This window comes from Opisthocomus hoazin, chromosome 21, assembly GCF_030867145.1.
Source record: "Opisthocomus hoazin isolate bOpiHoa1 chromosome 21, bOpiHoa1.hap1, whole genome shotgun sequence".
In the NCBI taxonomy this organism is placed as follows: Eukaryota; Metazoa; Chordata; class Aves; order Opisthocomiformes; family Opisthocomidae; genus Opisthocomus; species Opisthocomus hoazin.
This window is the reverse complement of record NC_134434.1, coordinates 437,230-458,519: the sequence shown is the minus strand read 5'-3', so window position 1 is coordinate 458,519 and position 21,290 is coordinate 437,230. Positions and strand designations below refer to the sequence as shown.

Below are 21,290 nucleotides of genomic sequence, written 5' to 3'. Positions count from 1 at the left end.
GACAAGGAAATCCCATCTCTGCTACCGCCAGCAGCACTGGGAAAAGCACTGTTGTTACTCCTGGGAGGAATCGGCCAGGAGAGCTGCAATTAGACAGAGGGGGGGGGGGGGAGGGGGAAAAAAAAAAAAGGCAAATTGACATATTTGTTTTCCAGCATTTTTAGTTCTGCTTGTCCATATTTAATGCAACGATACTGCTATAGGGATAGGAACAGAATTATGTATTTTAGTGTTATACAATTGAAAAAACAAAACCCAGTATATAATGGTATACAAAAATCAATCCAGACCAGCAAAGGCAAAGTAGCAAGTTCCCAGTACTGACCAAAATTTACACACAAACATACTTTTCCCACACCACAAACGGAATAATTTGGATTGTAATCTTTCCTACCATTTTTATTCAATTAATTAACTGAGCAAGCATGAGGGTCACCAGGTTCACGTCTGGATCTCTAGTGTCAAGAGCGGCAACAGTGTCGGTCCCTTCCTTCCCTGCGTAAGGATTAAAGGGCGGAAAAAAAACCACCCAACCACCGAGAATACAACAGTTTCCAAATTCCACAAAATGTTTATTGTTAGTCTAGTACATTCAATACCATATTGACTAGAATACAGTAATTCAAAATATTTTTGGCGAATTGAAATTTTTTAAAAACCATTTCAAACACTCCAAAAAGCAATGCCATGAAAAATTAACTTAAAATTAAAACAAACATATTCAAGCAACAGTTTCACTTTTGACTACAGAAAACCTTTACATGTATTTTAGTGGTTTTAACAGCACTGCATTTAAACAAAATATATGAACTCACAAAAAGTGGAAAATATTAAAATAGACGCAATGTTAAAAAACTGAGGCATCCAGATGTGCGAGACTGTTGTACCAGGAATCACCTGCCCGGCTGTTCTCCTTTGGGGCAGTTAATAGTCCGCTGCAGCGGTGCCGTTTCGCCAGTCACCTGCTAACACCGTACAGCAATTCTTCTTCAATGCCTTGAATTTAAAGTTTTTCCCTCTTGTAAATTCCGTATACAAATGTATATATTCTAAAATATGCAACCCACTGGCGAATCTAGGTGCAATATTAAACGGTACCTTGAAAAACTTCCCTATCTTGTTACTTCTTGTTTGCAGACAGGCAATATCCAGAACAAAATCTGAAAAAGGCAACGTGTTTTGGTTTTGTTTTTAAATACTGACATGAAAAACCGCGTAAATTAGAAAAAGGATAAAGTCAATCTTAATATAAGACATTCATTACATAGTGGGACAGGATACAGTTGTTGAACAAACAGGATTACAAAGACTCTTCTACGTCTGGTCATTTAACGCACATGTTCTACAATCATGACTTGCTACCACGGTTGGTTTTCCTGTACAGAAAGACAGCAATACAACTACAGACCAGTTTTACTCCGTGTGGAGTCCCAGAATGACAAGTGATGCCGCATCAAGTCCTTCCAGCTCCCCTCCCTGCAAGGCTGTGCTCACGGAGAACCAGTAACCAGGAATTCAGAGGGGTCAGCAACTGCTCTGCACCTGCTGCTCTGACCAGGATCTCCCAACAGAGCAACCCCAACCAAAACTGGTGGGAACTGGTTCTGTCAACCAATTTAAATCCGTTTGAAAAATCCAAGCCTTAAAAAAATCCAAGCCTTAATATTACAGCACCAATACGTGCGTACGTATTCTGGAGAGATGACGGACCCTCTGATTTGGATGGGGGGACGTTAGCTGTCCATCCTCCTGACGACCGCCAGCCCTCGATCTGTCGGCTTTCAGCCAGACTGCTGCCTGGCTGGGCAGCACAGAGCAGCATCAGCAGTCTCGAGGAGAAACTCGTGTTAACGACTTCTTTTAAAGCACTTCCCTTCCATCCCGGATAAAGCTAAATCAAGGTGCTGTTTAAGTAGTTCTATAGATGAGCAGAATACTATCATGTTAAAACTCAGCAGAATCACATTTAGATTTTAGTTCATAAAAGTGGTTATTACAATTACACTTGTAATGCAACCTTCAGAAGAGGTAAAACGATTGCTTGTCAGTACAGTATGTGGAATGTAACCATTTCTTGCAAGATTTTGCAACGTGAGTAACTGCATAGATGACAGTTGTGTGTTTTCAGTTCCATAAATGTACTTTTAAAGTTACAAAAAACACAGAAAGTTTCTATAAAAGTCACATTATACCAAGACAATAGGTGGTAAAAGTAGATTATTAGTCTGATTCATGTTTAATAAATGACTAGTGGAAAGCTGATAGAAACCAATTTCAAATCAAAAGAGTTACATTTTCACTATTGCACTGACTTCCCCATTTGAATCGCTAATTTAGAAAAATTCACGTAGTTAAAAATTGTAAAATTAAACTAGAATACAAAATTTGTTTGTAAACATCAGGTAGCCAGTTCTACTAACATGGAATGGACTCTTGGTACTGCAGTACAGTATCTTGGTTATTTACAGCACTTGCCATACGATGGGCAATTGCAGGACGCATACAACATCAGTTCACAGTAAATGTGTTCAGAGAACTATCAAAGTCAGTGCAGTTTTTCTGTGCAATTTTCCAATTTCCCCGAATACCTTAAGTCAAATAATACTGTTACAGAGGCCAAGTGCAGATTGTTTTTTTTATATATATATGTATCTATCTCTCTCATAAGTGACGTATTATGTCTGCAGGACTTCTGTAAAGGTACTTCCAAATGGCATAGTAATGAACAGCAGCTGCTGTGGCCACAAATAAGTGCCAGATGGCATGGGCAAACGGAATGACTCCATCGCTCTTGAAGAACACCACACCCAGACAATAGATCAAGCCTCCCCAGGCAACCTCCTGAAGTCCATCGGTGTTGCTCTGTCAATTAACAAGGAAAGATTAGGGGTAGGGTGTGAAGGAAGGAAAAGGGTATTTCACATACAAAATACAACGTGCTTTCCGCCCCAGAAAAGAAAGCTGCCTGTCAGCTCAGAACATCTCAGGTATGACAGATAGACGAGTGAGAAAACCAGTGTATTTATATTACTCTTTGTGAAATATATAATGATATATTTATATAATATGTCTCAGTAGCACCGCAGAAGTAATAGCGGGATAACTCAAGAATTAAGAACAGGTTGATGCGTTGCTTCACGCTCATTGTGTGTAAGCGTGCGTTTACCGCAACTCCTACTAGTGGGATCAAGCATGTAGCAAGGTTTTGGTATAGCACAGTGTTCATATGGAACAGTTAAATACTGTAACTGGTGTTACCTTGTAGAGATGTCAGATTTATATTAGCAGCAGAGAGGGTTATTCAAAGTTATTTAAAATGTGCAACCATAAATAAAGAATAGTAAAAGTTTTGATGTGGACAAGATGGAGTAGGATGCTTTACAGATGCACCAAGAAACCTTTTTAAAAAAAAATACCAACTGCTGAGACATCAAGTATCCCAGATACAGTGCACCAGTTTCATACAGTTCAACTACTACTCAAATTTTCAGACTTCTCCTGCTTCACTGACAAAAAGAAGCCTCTAGCAGAGATAAAATCTTCTAGTTTTGTTGCCCCTAAGTAATTTTGAAAGGGGCAAGAGCCAATGTAGTTCCCCCATCTTGGTGCAGACCACAGAATCAATAGATTAGATTTTCCAGAGAGGTCTTACATACACCAAGAGAAAAGGACAACATGTTATCAGAAGTCCATCGCACCTTCCTAAATAAAAAGCTTCTTTCCCAATCTGTAAGTGATAAGTGAGCATCAAGTTAAGTTCATAAGTAGTAAAATCTAGAAACATTCCTTGACAGGCTAAGGTACTTCACATCTTTATCATTTTTACTCAAATGGAAGCAATTGAATAGTCACATCCAATATCCTTTCAGAAGTGAGGGTCTTCAGAAGTGAAGCTTGGAACCTAAGCTCTTTTTATCTAGACTCTGTGACCCAGATTCAACAAAACACGGTAGCATTTCATTGAACGTAAACTATAAACCCAAAATAACTGACTATATGTGGTTCTTCTGCAGAGAATGTTTACAAATATGGTGGACTAAAATTAACATCTTTTGAGAAGAAAGAGCTGCACTAGGACTTAAGCTAGTTATAAAACGAAAGTCTGTGTGTTTGTAATGTTAATAGTCACATTCCTTACCATGGATGTCACTACTAGAGCAGGAGAAAATCCCATCGCTAAATAGAAAAAGAGTTCAACGATCTTATACCTAAAAAGGAATGATTTTAGTAATTTAAGGAGGTGTACAAGAGGATGAACATTTCTTTCAACAGCAGAGAAAGTATTTTAAATTTTATGTTAGCATGGGCCCATTAAACTATTCCAAAAGCTTTCTATGTAGATAGATAACCAATGCTTTATGACAAAAATAAAGCTAGTATTTATCTCTGCATTGGACAGTTGCAAGCAATACCATCTCCAAATACTGCCCAGATGCACTCATTTGCATTAAGTACTAGCGGGAATAAAACATTGAGACAACTTGTATTTTCTTATTTGACAAGAATCTCAGTAGTTCACCTCCAAAACAAAAAAGTTGGGTCTTGCTCTGAGGATAAATAATGAAAGCAGGCTCAAGAATTCAAGTCTGAAACTCAAGAACTTGCATCTTAAAACCAAAACAAGCAGCTAGAAGGAGTCAATAGGCATCAGTACATAAACAGTAAAATGTTGCAGTATAATCTATACACAATGCTATGTAAATCAGGGGCACAAAAAATGGCATCATTCTAACTGGTTTCTCTTATCTTACCCACTCCCACCCCTGTTTTTTTGTAGCAAAAGTTAAAGTTGTAGAAGTGGATGTTTCCCTCCCACCCCTTTAAGGGAAGACAATAAAAGAGCCTAATGACGTTATGACAGGGTGAACACAATTATCTTCTGACAAGATGTAAGTGTGCACCATTCTCATTACGTATTTCCACTGTTTCGAAGCTCTTTCTTCAGTGTGTGAAAGGCTGGATAGGAACACTCAGAGAGCAAGAAAGACTCCACCTTTTAATTTCAGTTTAAAGTGAAATGCAAATAATAATTCTTACTTTTCATGGTAGAGAAATACATAAATGGTTCCTCCAGCAGCCATCAGCCAGATAAACCAACGCATGTGAGACGCTAGAGGTCCAAGCTCACGTAGATTTAACCTGGAGGTACAAAGATTTCAAAAGACAGAAGTAATGAATGAACGGACCACGCTGACAGAAGAATAGCGGGGCTTGACAAAAACAAATAAATACCCAGAACTGTAACTTCAGCATGATGGGAGAGAAGACACTTGGACATTCTAGGCACAGAGAGGCAGCAGGTGTGTTTGCACTGATATGAGGGAAGCACAAACTGTGGTATGCGGAAAATAAATAAATGACTTTACTGCTGTTTTCTAATATTACTTTCTGTGCAGCAAATCCCAGGAGATTACAGTACGTTGCATTTCACAATGCAGAATGTGGTCAATTGCATCTAAGAAGACACCCATATACATGTTTTTGGAAAGCCTCAATGATAAACTGTTTACATTGGAAAAAGCTTTAACGCTGAAGCTGCACTTCAGATTTCTTACCATGGTGCGTATGAGGCCGCAATAAAGACATAGATCATCATTCTGTCACACATGTGAAAGCAGTGCTCCATTGTCCTAGTATGAAAGAGAATAAGTCACCAAGACAGATTTTGAAAATATTTTTGTATCATCTCGGTATCCTGACACACTTTGGAATTACTTTGGGGAAAATACCATCAGCTCCAAAACCTCTTAAAATCATCTGGAAGACCATCCAGCTTCAGGAGGTCACAAGCGAGGCACACAGGAGATGAGCACTCCTCCATTCCTCTCCCCCTCTCCCCCTGCCCCCATCCTGCTCTCTGGCAAGGAGGCAGAAAGCTGTCATATCGGCTCTCCCTAAGAGCCCTTAGTGTGGCCAGCAGGTCGAGGGAGGTTCTCCTTCCCCTCTGCACTGCCCTAGTGAGGCCCCATCTGGAGTACTGGGTCCAGTTCTGGGCTCCCCAGTTCAAGAAAGATGAAGAGCTACTGGAGAGAGTCCAGCGGAGGGCTACAAGGATGGTGAGGGGACTGGAACATCTCTCCTACGAGGAGAGGCTGAGGGAGCTGGGCTTGTTCAGCCTGAAGAAGAGAAGGCTGCGAGGGGACCTAATATATACTTACAAATATCTGAAGAGTGGGTGTCAGGAGGATGGGGCCAAGCTCTTTTCAGTGGTGCCCAGCGACAGGACAAGGGGCAATGGGCACAAACTGTAGCAGAGGAAGTTCCATCTGAACATGAGGAAGAATTTCTGACCTCTGAGGGTGACGGAGCACTGGAACAGGCTGCCCAGGGAGGTTGTGGAGTCTCCTTCTCTGGAGATATTCAAGACCCACCTGGACAAGGTCCTCTACAGCCTACTGTAGGTGACTCTGCTTCAGCAGGAGGGTTGGACTAGATGACCCACAGAGGTCCCTTCCAACCCCTACCATTCTGTGATTCTGTGTAATCCAGAAACTAACCGCTACTATTCAGTGACTACTGGTTAAATCTAGTTTATGGCCCAGAATTAAACAGGAGTCATAATGGGATCAAAAAATAAAATAAGAATAAAAAAATCTCACAACTTGGTTTTGCTATTGCTGCCTTGCTACCAAGGAGGCTTTCTGCTTGTTAGCTGCGTTATCGTATTATAATTCTCTTGGCAAAATCTCTGTTCCCCAAAGTATTTGAGCATGCCATAGTCCTAGACAGCATTCTCATTTCTGCAACGGCATGGTATCTGCCATGCACTTAGATTATGTTTTTCTCATGCAATTTCTGTATTAAGACCTACTGGGGCCTAGAAAAACACATATTTTCCTCACAAAAAGGCAGCAGACATTAAAGTTTGTTTCTATATGAGCTTGGCTCGCTATTTCTTCCAACAGAATGAAAGGTGGGGTTTTTGTGACTTGGTACAAGGTACTGCTCCAGCCTTCTGTAAAATCATGGTTTTGACCATTTGAGAAACACAATGGAAAAACATCACAGAACATGAAAATAAAACACCTTATACAAGAGCTATAGTGATACCTTAGGTGACTCTTTTTCCAAGAAACAATATGAAATACTGTGGAGACAATGAAGAGCGCGCAGAGCCCCATGCCGTACATCCACGCTGTTATCTTTTCCCATCGATCATCGGAAAGCCGGTGGAGAAGGGCACTCCCCACAATCGCAGGGACAATGAGGAACTAAGAAAACAAAAGGCTGTTGTTAAATCTTTCCTCGCAGCCAGCCCCAGCTGTACCACCCACAGCACAGCAACAGCAGGGCAGATAACACCGCAGTATGCCATATAAGCCCGCATGTACAACATCTGACAGCATGCTCCTAACCGGAGCAAGTTTTTCTTTTAGTTGTATGTTGATATACCAGCATCAAGGCTTTGGCAATGTCTCAGACATCTAGATTATACCCATTTGTGACAAATTTCTCCTCACGGGGTGTTCAGCTAGGTTACTAGCTTCTCTAGCCGTGACACAACATCAGAGAAACAAAAGAATTTGCTAAGCCTTAGTAGTGTTTTTATTTCCACATTCTGCTTTATATTCTAAAAGAAGTTTTTGGTCTTACTCTAGGCTTGGACCTAAACCACCTCTTGTGCACAGAGGCTGAGCACAGGACAGACCAAAAGAAACTTCAATTCTACATGAAAAACTTCAGCATTTAGAAGTATGCAGTTAAGTAGAAGATAATTAAGCAAAGGCTTTGCAGAACTTGGGTTTTAGATATCGTAAATAAATCAGCTGCAAACTTCTTTTATGAATAGATTCTTCATCCACAAAGATGATGTTCTTTTCATGCAGTGTATCCAAGTCTGTTTTCCTTACCACCTGCCTCTCAAGCAGCTTTAATTCACGTCTTCCAAAACAACCACTGTTAGAACACCATGATGGAATTAGCATGCTCGCATGAAGGATCTAAGAAGTGGGCTGCAGGCTTCATATACATTTAAAACTACACTCCTTTCCAGAATAAATTACATCATGTAGCTTTGTCTCATTCAGAAAAAAACAAAGCGGGGGGAGGAGCACATGCCACAAGTATTTAAAGAAAAGAACCTGCTGGCTCAGACGTTTCTGCCTGTCTCCTTCCACTATGAAGGTGTATCTTTGTCAGCCTTCTAAGTTAGGCGCACAAGCTCCCTTCCAGCCCCGCTGGCGTGTCTTACGATGTTAATTTGTCCACTTGAATTGTAAATAAGCTGCATAGGTTAAATTCTTCGTAGTTTCACCTAAGTCTCACATGGTAAACAATCAAGCTAGGAACAAGCAATGTTGAAACAAATCTGGCACCTCTGCTTTGCATTACAAGTTCGACAGCTCAGAGTGCGAAGTTCTGGTCTGGCCTGCGCTGTCTCTGTCCTCCAGCTGCGTACAGACTAGGAGAAACTGAGGCTCCGATCACAGCTCCAGGGCAGAACACGCAAAGTATACCGAATGAATCTGAGAAGTAGTTAGTTAATCCAAAGAGTTAAAAAAAAAAAAATAAAAAGGTGGCTTTTACTTCTGGCTTTTGAAGTATGCCAACTGTAGCTTCATTACTATTATATTTCCTTCCTTTTCGCAAAATTTAGTACATTTACTCTGAAAGCTGTAGAGCCGTGGAAATGAAAAGCATGGCATTCCTACAGCCACAGCATTTGGACCAGAGGTGAAAACACTTTCCGAGTTTTGGAATGAGACTATGGAAGTTGACCTTATGCACTCTAAGGCCAAAATAGTCTGCCAGCCTGACTTCTCATTTATCACAAACCATAAATTTCCACAAACATATCCTGGACAGCCCCCAGATTCAAGAGAGGTTAAAGTGTTTCACTCCTCAGGAGATTAGTCCCTCCTGTTTTCCATGCACGGCATACAGTTTCAAGTGCGGCTGAAGCCCTTGCAACAGCAAGGAACTGATTAAATGTGGCAGTTGTTTAATTTAGTTCTTGCAGGAGGCAGGAAGATGCTAAACTCCAGAAATAGCTGTTTAGCTGTGTTTCTTCAAGTTGTGCAGTCATGCTGTATCCATCAGTTTCCTCCCCAATATCAAGTGCAAATTTAAATTTTAACTATACTTGACAGAGAACTAAAAGTTTGCAGAGAGATTATGTACGTGCAAGAGTCATGAACACAAGTAACTGGATAAAATAGCAATTCCCTACTAACTCCCTGGCAAAAGTCTGCGTGTGAGCTGCTCAGATTCTGCCTGGAGCACCGACTGACCGCATTTTATAGGCATGAAGACCTCTTTGGAAACCAGTCTGGATATTACACAGAACAACCTGCCTTTCTTACACAGGTATCCCAGCTTTTTACTAGTCTACTAAAATAAATATTTCACAAGTTAAGCCATGGTGTGTAATGCTCAATTGGTCCAACAGAGTTTGCTGCCAATCATTTTTCTAGCAATTATTGTATATAAATTTACAGAGTTAAAACAAATAAGAAGTTCTCTTATCACCTCTTTCTTTGCACCTTCAGAATGAAGAATACACTACAAATGAGTACATGGATGAAGAGCTGAATTAATCTATTTTCTGCCTTGTCCTGGCTCTGAGGAACGATTCTGCTTCTCACAGGGAACAGCACTATACTAACATGAGAAGGATTTGTTGTTTTTTCCAAGTATTCTATTTGGAAACACTTTCCCTCTGTGCCTGATAGGCATCATGGGAACTGTTAGACTAAACAAGAGATGGTTTATTACTCTTTTTCTGACCAAAAATAGCTAGATTGAAGACAAAATCCAGAAACGATACCCTGCTGTTCCAGCCAACTGGATAAGAGGTCTTTAGACACTAATGCCATACCAGACAACGTATGATATGATGGACTTCATTGTATCTAACATTCATCTTACAAAAGAAATATAACAATTTGAAAACATCTCTAGCACAAGAATTGCATTTTAATCACCGGAACAGAGAAGCAATCAATCGGTCCTTTAATAGAAGGGGTATTTACAAAAAAAATAGTCAAAGAATCAGAACTAATAGCATGAGCGTGATTGTGCTGTGTCATGTTACAGCAATGACACAGCATTTCCAAGTTGCCAGCATTCCTAGTAATAAAACTAGCCACAAACTAGTCACAAAAAGCTTTGCTTATTTCATCAGGAAGTGCAACTCTTCCAAATCAATATCGCCAAATCCACCAACTTAATGTACTATGAACAAAACCAGAACTGTGATGCTCCAATTTGCTAATTTTAGCACCTTGATTTATACTTGCTAAATCAGAAATAGGGCTGGAAGAGAGAGCTACAGAACAAGAGAAGAGGCAATAGTTTCACTAAGTTTTCTAGAGAAATGCCAGAACAAAATGAGAGCATGAAGTTACAACCCCCTTTGCAATAAGAAGGAAGACAAAGGATGTATTTATTTACAGCTATAGGTGGGAATCTTTAAGAGGAGACTTGGGCACAACGCCCACGTGATGTATTTTGGGAAACCAGCTACCACAACCCCTACTGTCACGAACAGCAGCCACTGCAAAAAGCGTTAAGGCACAAAGAAAGACGCTGACACAGTAAGCTGTAAACCCAACCAGGCATCCTTCAGGGAAATTAAACTCTCTGGTTACTAACTTACGCATCTGATACCTTCCCTCTGTTCAGGGTTGCTAAGGACACTGGCACGTTGGTCAGTATTTTACCTGCATTCTTTCCATATTTCTGTAGACAATCTTTCCCATAAAGAGGTTTAAAAATCTGTTCAAAAACTTTGCTTTTGTATGTAACATTCATGGCAAATTATGTTATTTTCTTTGCTCGCAAGGCTATGCACGTCATGTAGTCAGCAACAATGACCCTGGATGCACAAGCCACTGCGTGGTGTTACTGTTGCGATCTCATGTGCCTTTCATTGCGAGGGAAACACTAACAACATGAAGACAGTCCCTACATTTCCTCTTCGGGAGGCAAGGCAATGGAAAGATCAGCAATGAAGCCAAATTCACACACAACACTTAGAGGGAACCATGAAGGGCTGTGTCCATCTCAAGCTGCCTGCGCCAGGAGTGCAGCCCTGAGGCCAAGCACAGAGTCCCCCTGTTCATCATCTTCTCTCCTCAAACAAGGAGACGAGCATCGTGGAGCAGGAAGCCTACTGGCAACCAGGGCTGCGTGATACATAGAGAGCAGAGAAACTGCTAATATCAGTCACGTAGAATGGAGACATTTTCATCGTAAGAGCCCTTCTGAAATTTTGATGATCCCTTTTTCCATGCTCAGATGGCCTGGCAAATGCTCCAAGCCTCATTTTTGAAATATTTACACTTCTTTCTTCATTTTTCCATGCCTACACAACCCAAGACTGAAATAGCGAGACTATAACTTATTTTAAGAATAGTTCCTGCTTTTAAGGCAATTGCAAGAAACTTTCAGAGCAGTATAAGGCAAGCTGTGCCTAAATTCTGAGGTTTTAATACAACAGAGCATATCTTCTGTCTCATAAACCTTACATACACTAGAACATTGCACAATGAAAGAGCCACCCCACCCCCCTTAGATTTAGCTTACAACTCAAATTCTTATGTCTCCTGCTTCTCTCACACACTGTGTCCCTCCTGTTCTTCGAAACAGAAAGCAGTCCTTTCTGTCTCTGTATTCAACTGCTCAGCTGCCCTTCCTGCTTCCTGGTGTCTAGAGACAAGCCAGCGCTTCCCGATTTTATACAGCCTTACCAGTCAGAAATTGGAAGATAACTTACTATCCAACACAAAGCTACCTTTTAAGTATTATAACAAAAAACTATGCATGGGATTCTGTACCGCCATCTATTGTAGTTGTTCATGTGTGGGTTTGCTTGGGTTTTGTTTGTTTGTTTGCTTTTAAGCAGCTGCCTAAACTGACTAATGTGTATTTTTAAGTCAAAAACCAGACAGATACCTACTGAAGCAGTACCACCAGGCTCGTAAAATACAAGTTGACTACTTTTTGAATTATGAATAAAGCTTTGGAAAAAAAATATATGGAGAACCAGCACTAAACTCTGTTTTGCAGAAATTACATCAATGTCTAATCGAAAACTCAGACTGTAATCTAGTGGCAAAGACTCAGCCACTTGACGGTCTAACATTTAGTAAAACGGTCTGTAACATAGAGCAGAAGCAAGCAACCCTCTCAGCTTCTTCTGTATAATCCACTGTGCTTTCCCAGATTAGATTGCCATTTCAAGGCTTCAAATTTTAATCAAAAGTTATTCGTTGCATACAATTTTATTTAAGGAGTAACAATCCCTCCTTTATACTACACTTTATTTTCTTCCAAAGAGTATGTTAACATTGCCTATCCCCAAGCTGTTAACAGTTCATGGTAGGTTTCAGCACATAGCTTGACTGTTCAGAAAGTAATTAGAGAGCTTTGCCAGAAACTGTAGCATACCAGAAAATCCCGATATGACATCTTGGCCGTAACCTACTGCCAATAGGCAGGAATACAACATGCCTGTTTTTCAACTGGATGAAGGCTAGAATTGCTAAGGAGTATAGCAACTTCTGCCAGGTACTTTGAAATCAAACTTTTTGGCCAGAGTAAACAAGATTTGTACAAGGATTATGAGATAAACTTCATATTTGTGCTAACAGAATATTGCTTCATTCTCTAGGCAAATAAGCATGTATTTACATAATGCCATGCATGAGATCCTTGGCTTAAAAACACATAAGCTTCAGTCAGCTCTTCTATATGTAAACCAAGGTGGTTCTGTTTTTACCAGCACCACAGAACTGCATGTTGTTTTTTTATAAAATACACAAAGGATCCTTAAGAACAGAGCTCTTTCTGAACTGAAGAGTCTCGTGCAGTACCTTGAGCATTTGTTTCTGTAGCTCACTCAGACACGCTGCAGATAAGAGACCAAGGACAAAGTCAAACATACTTCAGATGTTTGGAGTTAAACAAGGGATGGAGGAGAAGCACAAGCTGCTTTTATAAAAGGGCAAATGCTATCTTAAAAAAATAAACACACACTTTTAAGTCCTTTTCAAAGTTCCAGACAGCAAATTAAACTTCCCAATTACTAAAAAAACAAACAAAAAAAAAATAAAAGAGGGGATGGCACTTTCATTTTGTGTATATCATATATTCAAGTCTAACTTGGGTCCATACATCGTGAGAATAAGGACAGACTAGGATTTGTAGTAGGGCTGTCAGCATTATTAGTGTCTCTTTCAAAATAGGAGATTTCTCGAAGAATCAATTCATAAATATTAAGTATCAGAACTAAGCCATTCTAGCTCTTCTAGCTAACACCCACATGACAGTCTAATGAAGCCTTCCACTTCTAACATGGATAAATCTTTCATATACTTGCAGTATACAATTCACACAATACTACATGAGCACAGTACTGGGAAATCTGCCTTGCAAGACTAGCTAGTATACACCTATATTCACTTCACCATAGTCATCCTTTGACTGGGACAGAGGAAAAACATCTAAAGACATGTAACTCACTTTGGTGAAAAAGAATCTTATGAAGCATGTGGAGACCCTAGAGATTCAGAACAGGGACTAGTGATTACCAGCCATCTCATTAACATTACGTTTTCTGGACTGTTCTAGCTGAAGCTTACAGAACAAAACCAGAGAGGCCATAAATATGAATACACTCGGGTAAAGGTAAGCATTTAGCTATCCAAACACACAAAAATTTACCACAACATCTTGTTTAAAAAAAAACAAAAGGAAGTGTACTTACTGCATGTGTGTAACAGTTAGCAGCATGTTCATAGCAAGTGGGTTTGTAGCGGCTGTTTGCTGGAGCTGGGTGGTTCATGAACCTGTTGAACAATTAAGAAGCATTTTTAGGAAAGTTAATAAACCATCTCCCTAGAGTGTCATGAAGGAAAACCTCCAACCTAGCAGTGTTAAATTATGAGTTACTTGTTAAAAGTAACTTTTTTAAAAATTGTAAGTTCTTTTAAATTTATTTAAGATATGTTTCTGTTATCTGACTACCTGTCACAGTGGATGGTTATCTTTAATCAAGACTCTGCATATAGAAGTCAGACTCCCTCTTTTTTGACAGCTTGGTCCGATGAAGAATGAACTATTTCCTATCTAAATTACATAATAGGAACTCAGATTTCTCTTGAAGTACAGACTTCATCATTGCTTCTTTTAAGAAGTTCTTGAAACTACAACACCTTGGAATAAACCAACTTGGACATTGCCTTTCCAATTCCTACAGCAACCGATATTGGTGTTTGGAGTGTTAGATGGTTGGGATTTCAGTTTGAGGCTAATCCTATCTTCTGCCTGTAACTAAGACCCAAGCTACACAGGGATGAAAGGAGACTAAGAGTTAACTCTGCAGAGGAAAAATTTCCATACACATTCCACCATACATTTACCATACACATTCCACCTTTTTCTCGAAGAATTTTCAAACATTCCCTAACAAACAAATGGTCACATCAAACACAGCCTACGCAAATCAAACCAAGTATGACGAAACTTGAGAAAGTTTTGGAAGAACTTGCCAATACAAACGTTGCATCTAACTATTCTAAAAAACCCAAACACTTGAGTTGTTTCCGTGAAGCTACACAATTTAAATCTGTGTACAGAAACCTCTAAAAGACGGTGCACGTTTATACTCAACCAGACAGTGCAATCAAAGCTATGCACTGCTCCAGCTACAGTGCTCTGTACATTATCCCAGCACAGCCTACTATCATACAGAAGTGATTATCTTGCACTAAGAAATTCCAGTTTACTCCAGACTATTATAAAACTCTGCACTGACAATTAGTCAGGTATCCAACAAGCCAGGAACAGTTTCACAACAAATACAGAACATGCCTGTATGCTCAGAACTGAGAGCAGCTTTGTTAGCTAGATTTATATAAAGAGCCTGTTAGACAAACTTTGGTCCTCCCCCATGTCCCTCCTGGTTTAAGTCAAAACCAGTCCTATTCTTATGGCATCTATAAGATACTGGCTGATCTCAAACTGGGGAAAAAACAACCAACCAACCAACCAAACCCAGCCAGAATCTCAGAGTTTGAGTAAGCAGTTCCCGATTTCTGGGATATAAGACACTTGGTTTACAAATTACTCAATAAATCAGTCAAGAAAACAGTTTGTTTTTTTCTAAGCTGATACCCAAAAATTTAACAGCATTGATAAAACAACACAGTGTGATGATCACTCTCCCAGTTGCGGCAATTTCAAAAACCAGTTTCAACTGTTACTAATACAAAGGATAAGAAAAATGTAAATTTCGATAACATTTGCCAAGTATAAATGGTTGTTACCAAATGAGTAATTCCACAGCAGTTAATATATCGTTTAAAAATGGCAATTCTTTTGTCAGTGACAAATGCCACCTTGCTCTTGTCTCCAAGACTATGACGACATTGTGGTCATAGACATAGGCTCACAGAATGTTTGGAGAATTATTTTGTTGCCCAGTGTGTACAGGTCTTCAGCAGCTGCTGAAGACCATCTCAGCACCCTCTAAAGACGGAACATTCAGTTTACTCAGTTCTGCTTCCAAGTTAGGAAAACATTTAAAAATAAGAGCATCTGTTGGCTCAGCTGAGTGATCGGGATTAGGCTGCCCTTGCCCAACTCCATGAACGCAAAGTCACAAGAAACCTTTCACTGATTACATCTAGAATATTATTATATTTCTCCAAAGGCCACAGTGGTACCTTGGAAGTCTCACAAGAAGTAAGAAATAAAACAAAACTAAAGAAACCAAAGGAATAAGATCATTCTCAGTATTAGCTTTTTAATTTCTATTGTTCCAAATTTCTATATGAGGTATTACCATAATCTAAAAATCTATAAATAATTTAAGGTAGCCTGATAATGGGACCTTCTATTATCCATTGGAGGATTATTTTAAATTTTTTTTCATTTATATTTATTTAGTAGAAAAGATACTAGACATGACTAAAGCAGTCACAACAGAGCCTCGGGTAATGTCAGATTTCAGACAGAATTGTGAAAAAACACTTCAGAAAAGCCCATTTATTAGGACCTCTTATTCTCACTAATTTAAAGACAGTGTTGTTAGCAGTAAAACAGAACATAAAGACATTAACAAAGGTATCCTTTATCTGCTTTCTGCACAAAGGGTTGGGTTTTTTTTCCTCCTTTGTTTGTGCCAGCACAGGAATGATGCAAATATTCCTTTATCTGTGTGGTAACTTTAGGTTGGCAAAACAGACAAACATCACTTTTCAGAAAACTTTGCACTTACAAAACATTTCAAGCTTTTTTTTTTTTAATATATACTTAATTTCTGATTTTTAATTTAAAACAACAATAAAAATGGCTAGTAACATGGCTATTGAACAGCAGGCTTTACTGGACTCTCACAACAGCTTTACCCATCCCCTTCACCTGCGTGTTTATACTCATAGTACCACCACCCGGGTGTCTTGGCAGGAGAGGAGGAGTGAGACTTCACCTCTACCTGAAAGAAAAGGATCTCAAAACACCCCAGTACAGAACGGTGCTGTACCTGTGACACACCTGCACCTCTCCTTTCCGCCAGCTACCTCCGCAACAGGCCGCAAGACCCGGGCCGCAAATGCTGGAGCACATTCGCTCAGGCTACTACTCACAGATAACATTTTCAGTGAAGCAAAGCTTCAGTTATTTCCCCGTGCCCTTCCATAATACTGTTTATAAACATTATCAAGAACAACTTTGGAGGAAGGATCAGTGGTTGTACGGGGCAGTAACTCCAGCCAATGCTTCTCTTCAGTTTGTTTCATTTCCAGTCTCACAGTTCATGTTTAATGCCTTAAGAAACAGACCTGAAGTTTCAACACAGCTGCTTTGTGGTACTGCACTGAAGTACTCATCAAAACCAGGACAAATTATTTTGACACATACTATTTAAAAAGCCAGTCATATACTCCTGTAGTTATCTATACTTATGGCATTGCAATATGAAGGCATTAAGAATATGGCTGCAGATTTATTTAAAATCTAGAGGCAAAAATTGTTCTGTTCTTTCTTAAAGATAAATAAATAAAAGCCACACCACCACCGGATGCTTTTTATTTTCTGCCACATGAATACTACAACACAGGGACACTGTTCTTCCTCCTACCCACAGTTCAGGTTTGCCTCTTCCGAAGAAGATAATTGTGAGGAATATAATCTCACCTTCCTAAAAGCAGAAACTTGATATACAGCATCCAGATGCTGTTCACTCCTAAATAAAGGCTCTCTACAACACAGCCATTAAGGTTATTATCAAACGCAGGACAGTCTGATAAGGTCCCACTGAACTGGGCTACAATTTACAGGAAACATCTTTAAGTGAAGCCTTTTGGTTCTCTAACAAATCTCTAATGCATCCTTCAATAGGAGCTCTAGTGAAATCGGAGTCATTTATCCAGGGGATATGCAGCATTATCTCACAAGAAAGCATAAATACTTCTCCACTGAAGATACTGACAATTCAAGATTTCTAATACAAAATATTAACTCCTTCAGTATCGGAATGCGAAACTTCTGAAATGATCAGACTGGTAACTACTTGCAGCCAGCCATGAGGGCAGAATGCTTTTGCACTGAACTGAGTTACGAGTTCATTTTCAGAATTTAAATGCATTCTTACAGCTCAAGAACTACCTGAGGCCAAGAAGTCCAAGCTTTACAGTTTCACAGCACATAACCAACCTTCTCTGATGAGCACATGCCCGATGTAAGCGGAAAAGGGGTATCAAGAGAGACGTATGACAATCCAACACAAGAGAGAAGAAACTCCTGCCCCTCCCTTTACACTACTTCAACTTTGATCTTGAAACACTTCAAATATTTCAAGTGTTAAACATACGGGCTAATCCATTCTTTGTGAGAGACCCCTGGTCTCCAGTCTCTGTTCATGTCCAAGGAGTAGATGCTGTACATTTCACAGCAATTCCAGAACTAAGAGATCACAGTATTTAAGAAAGAAAGGAGGAGGAAAACCTGAGGGTTCTTAGTGCTCTGTCTTTGCATGCAAACCCAACTTAGAAAAAAGAATGATAAAATCCCCAAACTGTTGCACATATTTGTACAGCGTTTGTCTGGTACTGCAGCAAGCCTATACACAAAACTGCACCTTTCAAACCCTGCCTTACGCTCAATTCCCGTCTGCTGAATGAATTATTCTTTGAAGCATGAAGGAAACTGTCAGTAAAAACACCAAGCACTGATAACACCCTCAAAGATCTGGATTATTTTAGTCTTTTCAGGAAGTACATTTCCTTTACACAGCTCAAATGGCCTCATACTTCCTTTCACTAGCCCAAAAGCACATTACCCATTTTCGTATCTTTTTTTTTTTTCTTGTGCTTTCCAGCAGCAGGAGAAGCCATTTAGACCTAATAAGCAACAAACAACAGCAAATGAGAAAATTCAACCAGGTGGGGATAACTACAAAACCAGCCACAGCATACATCAGATGCGGTTACATTTTTAGATAGAAGAAATTTTTATGTTTCCTAGGCCTTTTGCTTTTGAAAGGGGGGGGGGAGAACCACAAGCAGGTCAAAATAGATCAGCACTACATTTTCATGATGACCGCATAGGTAAGATATTGAAGAGAAATGAATGGGTTTATAAAAAGCTTGCTTTCTTTGATCAAATTGGCAGATATTTCCTCTTTACAAATTCAGTCCATTCAGTTCAAAATAGAGCCATGTTCCTCTGGACTAGGCATGTTCCTTCCTCAGTTAGGAAACATCTAATTGCAGTTTGTAAATGTTCACATTCTTGGCTATGGCTGAACATCTGAGTCACAGAAATAATTCAGATCAGTACACAAGCAGACCACTTCTTCGGAAATACCAGTGAAATCACATGCTGTGTGGAGGTTTGTGTACTTACAGCAAGATACTAGAGATAAAATGAAACTTGCAATACTCTGAGAATCCATCAACAATTGTGGTGTCACACATAGATCAGGACATGGAAAAAAGCGTCTGTGCATCCTACTGACCTCCCAGAAGACGCCTCAACCTCCTGGCAAGTATGAAAGGCAAAATTTCCAGGGAGGAGTGGGGAGCACAGCGAAGCCCCATCAGGTGCTGCAGCCTGTCTGAGCGCAGGGTCAGCGCATCAGCCAGCCCAACCGCGTGGGCTGGGACAGAAACCAGGTCTGACCACGCTCCTATTGCTCTCTCTTCCAATTTTTTTTCTCTTTTAATACTCGGGCTTTGATTTCTTGAGCAAGTTGGCGAAAGGAGAGTGGGGCAGCCCTACGGCGGTGTCCTCGCCGAGGGAAACCATCGCAGAAACGGGTCTGATCTGGGAAGAGCAGACTGTCACTCAGCAACCACCGGCCCTGCGTCTGGACTTGGGGCCATGGGGCACCTGCAGCCCCCGCACACCCACGCTTACCCGAGACCCCCGACCGACGCCCCGCGAACACGGGCACGCTCCCCAGGCGCCCCGAGAGACCCCGGCAAAGGGGGATGGGGGAGGCAGGCGGGGGGGCCGGGGCAGCCCAGCCCGGCTCGGCAGCCACAGGTCGGGCTCCGCAGGAGACACTGCCGGGGCCGTGACACACGGCCGGATGCGTGAACCTTCACCCATTTAAAGAAGCAGAGGAAGAAATAAAATAAATAAACAAAGGACATGCCGAGCCCCCCCCCCCCCCCCCCCCCCCCCAGCGGGACGGCGTGGCTCTCCCCGCCCGGCACCGGCGATGCCGCGGGCCCTGGGCCCCGGGGGCGGCGAGCGGCGCCTCAGCAGCGCGGCCGGGCGGGGAGAGGCGAAATCGGGCGGGAGGAGGAGGAGGAAATCTCGGCTATCCCCGGCCCAGCGCTCACAGGACCCCGCGCTCCGCCGCCCCCGCCCGGGACCCCAGCCCCAGCGCGCCCGCCCGGCCGCGAGAGGAACGCGGGGGGCGGCCGGGGGGTCCCGACCCTCAGGGCGACCGGGGGAGCGGCGCGAAGGAAAGGGGGTGTGTGGGGGGTGTCCCCGCCGGGGGACGGGGCGTCCTCACCTCCTGAACCTCTCCTGGAGCCGCCGCATGGGGCAGGGCGGCGGGCGGGGGGTCGGGACGGGAGGCTGCGGGCGGCTCCTGAGGCGGCGAGGGCCGGAGTCCGGGCCCTCATTGGCGTACGAGCCGCCGCGGCCCGTCCGTCCGCCCGTCCGTGAGGCGCGGGAGCCGAGCGGGCGGCTGCGGGCGGCCGCTTTAACCGGCCTCGCGGCTCCGCTCAGCCCGCCCGGCCCGCGCTTCCCCCCGCCCCGGCCCGCCCCGGCCCGCCCCCGAGCAATGGCGGGAGGGCGCGGGCGATGGCGGCGGCGGGGGTGGCCTGGAGCGGGGAGGCCGCGGCTGCCGGCGGAGGGCGGCCCCCTCTGCCCCGGGAGATGGGGCTCGGGCGGGCCCGGGCCGAGCCGGGTTTCCAGGGTCGGGCTGGGGAGCAGCGGCAGCAGCGGAGCAGCGGGAGCAATGCCGGGGGATGCGGGCTCCCCCAGGCCGGGGCTGCAGCTCGTCCCCCGCAGCCCTGGGACGGGCGGCCGCGGCTGGACGGCCCCGAGGGACTGGAGAGAGTGGCTGAGCTGCCATCGTCCCGACGCGTCCACCCGGAGAAGCAGACACGGCTCGACCATGGCGAGGCGCCCGGTTTTTAAGCCCCGGGAGCTGCAGGAGCCCTCGCCCAGGGGACGTGGCGGGGGCTGAGCGAGCCACGGGCCCTGGCCCGGCGCAGGGTGGGCTGCCCAGCGTGGCACCGGAGCGGGCAACGCGCTCCTCCGGCAACGCCGGGGCTCTGCCGCCGCAGAAAGCTGCGCGCGGAATCATTTACTCTGCTCTAAATCAAGGTTGCGGTGGCTTGCGATAACCTGGCTAGCTATCTTCCCAGTTCCCCCAGCTGTAAGCCACAATCTTATCTGCGCTAACCAAACTTTTCCAAGCAAGGGTTATTTTACGCGAGTGAAGAGATTGTCAAGCATTTTTCTGTAAGATGAACGTGGGGTTGCCTTGTACGCTACAAATCATGGCATGAATTAGGAGAATCTTGAGATCGATTCAAGCTTCTGTTTTCTAATCTAAGATCTTCTTTACAATGGGATTTTGAACAGTTCCAGCCCTCAACAAAAGCAATTAGTATAGGCACACCAAAGCAAACCGCGGGTTGAGACAAGCTCTGTCCAGCATCAGCATCTTGCATGGTAGGACTGAGGCAGATGGGATCTGCTGCCTGCTGTGCCTTACAAGCCACCTCCCCAGCTGACCGTGCCACCTCCACCACGGCAGCAGAAGGAAGCGCGGGTGTCATGGCTTGGCTGGCAGTCGGGCTAAATCTGGCTTTTCATGGCCC

The 21,290-nt window shown here is 42.8% G+C and overlaps 1 protein-coding gene across 1 annotated transcript; it reads right to left on the bottom strand.

The window, feature by feature from the left end:
- Positions 1-185: 185 nt before the first annotated feature.
- On the bottom strand, positions 186-20,186 carry MMD (monocyte to macrophage differentiation associated). The gene is made up of 7 exons (XM_075441071.1): positions 19,970-20,186; positions 13,709-13,790; positions 7,051-7,211; positions 5,556-5,630; positions 5,038-5,139; positions 4,139-4,208; positions 186-2,862 (listed from the first exon to the last, which is right to left on the bottom strand). The coding sequence occupies exons 1-7, from the start codon at positions 19,996-19,998 to the stop codon at positions 2,662-2,664; spliced, it is 720 nt and encodes a 239-aa protein (XP_075297186.1). The 5' UTR covers positions 19,999-20,186; the 3' UTR covers positions 186-2,661.
- Positions 20,187-21,290: the final 1,104 nt, after the last annotated feature.

What these genes read in the sequence shown, in the direction of transcription:
- MMD (XM_075441071.1), bottom strand. Translation starts at nt 19,998, where the DNA reads ATGCGGCGGCTCCAGGAGAGGTTCAGGAG. An exon ending in CTAACTGTTACACACATGCA is followed by an intron (nt 7,212 to 13,708) that starts GTAAGTACACTT and finishes TTGTTTTCTTAG; the next exon opens with TTCCTCATTGTCCCTGCGAT. An exon ending in GTATTTCTCTACCATGAAAA is followed by an intron (nt 4,209 to 5,037) that starts GTAAGAATTATT and finishes ATTCCTTTTTAG; the next exon opens with GTATAAGATCGTTGAACTCT.